Source organism: Silene latifolia, chromosome 11 (genome assembly GCF_048544455.1).
Source record: "Silene latifolia isolate original U9 population chromosome 11, ASM4854445v1, whole genome shotgun sequence".
Lineage (NCBI taxonomy): Eukaryota > Viridiplantae > Streptophyta > Magnoliopsida > Caryophyllales > Caryophyllaceae > Silene > Silene latifolia.
In genome coordinates, this window is record NC_133536.1 from 115,813,606 (window position 1) to 115,818,843 (window position 5,238).

Sequence of the window (5,238 nt, forward strand, 5' to 3'; positions counted from 1 at the left end):
CTTCTATCCACTGGACTTTTGATTTTTGTTGCAGGAAACTATCCATGGCTTTTGTCAAATTTCGAAGCTCAGTCATGAAACGCACTTCTTCTGCAATAAGCTCAGCACTTTGACCATTGTTGGCAATCTGTACCTGGACTTCAGCTAGTAGGTATGCAGCTTGGCTAGCCTGATTTTCAATATCAGAGAAGCATTCTTTATTTAAAGCTTTCAGCTTGTATTTCAAATCCTTCAATTTTTTTGTCAGACAGAACATTTTTGTCCCTGTTAGGGGCCTATCTCAAACTTCCTTCACAGTTGGCAGGAATGCAGGAGCACTGCTCCACATATTGAAGTACTTAAAGCTTCTAGCGTTACCATTGTTCAGTTTTCTATTACTCACCACACAGGGTGTGTGGTCTAACAGTCCCTCAGGGTGAAAGTGTGCTACCATATCAGGGATTCTCTCCACCCATTCCTGATTGATTAGAAACCTATCAAGCCTACTGTACTTCCTGTGCTCAGCATCCTGTTTATTATTCCACGTATAAAAAGCACCAGTAGCAGGAATATCAGTCATTCCACATAACCCCAAACAATTCAAGAAATCCTCCATATCCTCCTGTCTTGTTTGTCCCCCCATCCTCTCTTCTGGGTGGATAACAGTATTAAAGTCCCCAGCTAGTGCCCAAGGCCCATTGCATTGCATAGCAAAGGATTTCAACCAATTCCAAAGCTCAACTCTCTCACTCCCATCATTAAAAGCATAAATCATTGTTAGATTATTATTATTATTATTGTTGTTGTTGTTGTTATTATTATTGTTATTATTATTATTGTTGTTGTTGTTGTTGTTGTTGTTGTTGTTGTTGTTGTTGTTGTTGTTGTTGTTGTTGTTGTTGTTGTTGTTGTTGTTGTTGTTGTTGTTGTTGTTGTTGTTGTTGTTGTTGTTGTTGTTGTTGTTATTATTATTATTATTATTGTTTTGGTCATTTTTACCGAACTAGGTTGTATGTGGTCAATGCGGTCTTACTCGTTGCGTATTGATTGTATGATTGCGTTTAATACTAAATAAAATCATTAAATGCGTAAATAAAGGTTGACACGTGGGATTTGGTGACGCGAAAAACCCAATGTGGGAACAACCGCGGGTAGGGATGGCACCCATCCAAGTATTGCACTAGCTTGTTAATGAGAGAACGAGTACAATGGAGACGATATGTAAATTTAGCTAGCACAATATGTTGCGTGTATGCGTGAGATATTGAATGTCCTTTTTTGATTGCTGGTTTGGCTATTTATAGGGTAAGAACTCTCGATATGCTCTACCTCGTTTATGGTAAGGAATATTATTTCTACTGCAACTCTTTCCATAACGGGTCGTCTCCCTCCATTCTCCCTGAATTCTCCCTAAGATCTCCATGGAGGCTTTTCAAGCGCGAGACTCTTTTATCAGCGGGCTTCTCCACCATTGCTTGTTTTCTTGGCCTAATCCTCTTAGACGGATTCCTCTTTCCTTCGGGCTCCCTGTGATTGACCTACCCCCGCGGCCCAACTCCCCAAACGGAATCAAGTGGGCTTTCCCTCTGTTAGGCTAAAGCGTAGATTTTAGCCCAAACAGTTTGCCCCTAATTTCTTGTGGGATACGTCTCGAGGCGCCGAATAAGGAATTACGGATTCTTTTTGAAATCTCGCGCCGTCTTTCACACAGCTTCCCAAGAACTCATCATTGCTCCTCCTTTTTTCCCTCGTTTCTCGCATTTTCCCCTCTCTCTCTTCCTTTTATAATCTCAACTCCCCTCCCCCACTTTATTAATTCCGAAACTTTAAACCCTTTACCTCCCAAAACTCTTCTTCTCTCTTTTGCTCTCCCTCGCCTGACTTTACCGCCGTTTTTCCACCGCCCTTCCCCCAGGTACTTTTTCCTTGCCATTTTTCTTTGATCATTTCTTTTTCCTCTCTTCCGACCATGGGTAAAACCCGTCATGCCACCTCGACTTCTGCCCCCGCCGACCAAAACCCAGATCCCGTTTTTCCTTCTCGCAAACTCTTCGTCCACCCTTACGACTGCGACTCTTCTCTCACCGCCGGTGACATTTCTTTAATAAAGGAGTTACTGGGTCTTGGCAATGGGGTCGAAATAGCGATCCCTGAACCAGGCCAAAAGAAAGACACTGCTCGGCTGGGATGGGTTTGTTTCTACCTCTACCCATTTAGATACGGTCTTCGCTTCCCTTTCCCAAAACTTATGCAAGACTTCCTTCGCACCAACAATTTCGTTATGGCGCAAATCTCTGCCAACATCTAGAGGGTCCTTCTCTACTCTCTGACTGCTAGTCAGAATACCAGCGGCTCAATCTCCTTGGGCGAGCTAGCCTATATGTACCAGATCCGGTCCCTGGGAAGAGGCTAATTTTCTTTCGGGGGTTCTGGTGAGACTCCTTTCAGGCACGTGTCGAAGTCTAGGGATGAGAAGTGGTTTGAAGACTTCTTCTATGTGAGGAAGGCTTCCATCCAGCCACCTGCTGACTACATCTTCGAGGATTGGATTAATACCTCGAGTAAGTGGCTCTCCTGATGCCTGATTTGTTCTTCTTAATGCTTACTAGATTACTTTGTTGCTTTCATGTAGGTCCCTGCCACCTGACTCGTCTGGGCGACCTAATATCTATTCACAACAAGCTATTCTGCGTCCCCAGTCTGAGAGAAAATTCCCTGACCTGCTGCCCGGCTTCTCACATGCCTCCTCTTCCAATCCACAGCAATCAGCCCACATCATGTCCTCTGGTAAGCCACTTCGTGCTATCTTTACTTGTACGTAACCTTGCTGCCTATCTCGTACTTCTGGCATCTGAAATTTTGGCTGCCTGTAGGTTCAAAAGTTAACCCTTTGGAGGCCATCCTACAGAGTGCTAAAAGAAAGCGATCTACTGCGAGCCCTGACGTGGCTTCTGCCTCTAAGAGGAGTGCCCCTGCTGCTTCCTTCCAGTCTCCCTCTACCCGCTCCAGCGCTGCTCGTCCTGAGCCCTTATAAGTCAGGCCGCTGTCCCGTCATCCTCCTACCCCACCTGTTAGTCCTCCTGCTGCTGCTAGTGGCGGCATTGTTGCCCACTTCGCTGATGGTTTTGGGGACGTTGGCAAGGTGCCCTACTGGCCTGAAATCGACCAGATTCTCTTCCCTTCCCTGGTGGAGGCTTTCTCAGAATTCTCCCCCGGGGAGATGGCTGAAAATGATGTGAACAACGCTTTTATGGTGAGCGTCCTTCCTTCTTTACCTGCTCTGAACTATTCATATCCATCCTGCCAGCTCTTCTCTTTCTTCCCTCAAGCCTTTCAGTCAGCCCTCTACAACAGAAAGATGATCAATGTGGTACAGACCACCACTCGTGCTACCAATACCAAGAACCATGAGCTGATGGGGACTATTGCTGAGTTGGAGCAGCATCGTTCTGACTTAAGGGGACGGGTGGCGGAACTGAAAGCTGAGCTTGCTAACACCAAGAAGAAGCTAAAGGAGGGAGCTGACAAGCTGGCGCGTACCCAGGAAGTATGTATTACCTTCTCTGACTCTCTCAAGCGCTCTAATGAGAGGATCAGCGAGCTGATCTCCCTGGCCACCAATATTGTCGCCTATGCTACCTGGCGGGAAAAGATCAGTAGGATGCGTGCTGCACTTGACGAGCCCATAACCCGGTTCAGCCTGATTTAAGCGTGCTGATGCCTGAGGTCGGCGAGGTGAATTATCCTACACTGGCGGAGCAGACAGCTGCTGGAGATGCTGGCTCATTTCAGGAGGCTGATGTTGCTGAGGGAGTTCATGAGGCTGCTGTTGCCGGGGGCGTGCAAGCTGGTCCTGTACCTGAAATGGGAAGTCAGCAGAAGGAGGTAGAGGAGGTGCCAGAAGTGGAGGTCATCAATGTGTCCTAAAATTAAAATTTTTTATTTTCAAACTTTTTTGGATGATGGTCTGACCCTGTGCGGTGCAGACTTGTAAAAAATTTATAAACATTTCATTTCGTGTTTGTCCTTCGTGGTGACGGCTGACTGAACTTGGGGTCGCTTTTGGCCGAATTTTGAAATGCCCCTTGCATTAGTTTGGCAAGCTTTATCATATCTTGTGTGTTTTGTTTTTTACTTATATACTTAGCTTAGGAAGATGCCGTGTCAGCCTGCTGGCTGATTTAGGCTAGTCGTGTCAGCCTGAAAAGACTGATTTAGACTCAGCTAGCTGTCGTGTCAACCTGCTGGCTAATTTAGGCTTCTGCCGCATTTAGGGTGAGGTGGCCGTGTCAACCTTTAAGGCTGATTTAGACCAATCGTGTCAGCCTGAAAAGGCTGATTTAGACCAGTCCTTTGGTTTTTCTAGTGACTCCAGCTGTAATACGGCTTTAATATGCTCAGTGTTGGCTTCTATTCCTCTTTGAGTAACAATATAACCTAAGAATTTGCCGGAGGAAACTCCAAAGGTGCACTTGGACGGGTTTAGCTTCATTTTGTATTCTCTTAGGGTGCTGAATTTTTCTGCCAGATACCGCATGTGATCCATAGCATTCTCTGATTTCACCACCATATCGTCAATATATACTACCAAGGTTCTTCCTATTTGTTCTTTTAACATACGGTTGACCAGTCTTTGATATGTGGACCCTGCGTTTTTCAGGCCGAAGGGCATGACATTGTAGCAGTATATTCCTCTCTCAGACATGAATGTTGTCTTCTCTTGGTCTGCAGGATCCATCTTGATTTGATTGTAGTCACTCCAAGCATCCAGGAATGTCAACATCTCGTGTCCAACTATTGCATCCACCACTGCGTCAATGTGTGGTAGTGGGAAGGGATCTTTGGGACATGCTTTGTTGAGGTTAGTGAAGTTCACGCATACTCTCTACTTTCCATTCTTCTTGGTTACCACCACCACATTTGACAACCATTCTGGGTAATTCACCTCTCTTATCTTGTTTGCTGCTAGCAGGCTGTCTACCTCCTGGTTGATCACCTTATTTCTCTTAGCTGGGAACTTTTTTCGTCTCTGTTGGATGGGTTTGCATCCTGGGTACACACTGAGTTTGTGTGTTATGATAGACGGATCTATCCCTATCATGTCGTCATAGGACCATGCGAAACAGTCCATATTGGCTTGCAGGAACTTGACTAGATGTTGTCTCAGGTTTCCTGTGCATCCTGCCCCTATTAGCACAGTTCTTTCAGGGTGCAGCTTGTTCAGGTTGATCTGATCCAACTCCTCGACTAGGGGCTCAA

At 45.6% G+C, this 5,238-nt stretch overlaps 1 protein-coding gene across 1 annotated transcript; it reads right to left on the reverse strand.

The window, feature by feature from the left end:
- Positions 1–280: 280 nt before the first annotated feature.
- On the reverse strand, positions 281–754 carry LOC141613841 (uncharacterized). The gene has a single exon (XM_074432584.1). It carries the CDS (start codon positions 752–754, stop codon positions 281–283), a length of 474 nt encoding a protein of 157 aa, XP_074288685.1.
- Between the last annotated feature and the right edge of the window lie 4,484 nt (positions 755–5,238).

Bases quoted from the DNA above. Each gene is read 5' to 3' on its own strand.
- LOC141613841 (XM_074432584.1), bottom strand. From the start codon at position 754: ATGATTTATGCTTTTAATGATGGGAGTGAGAGAGTTGAGCTTTGGAAT.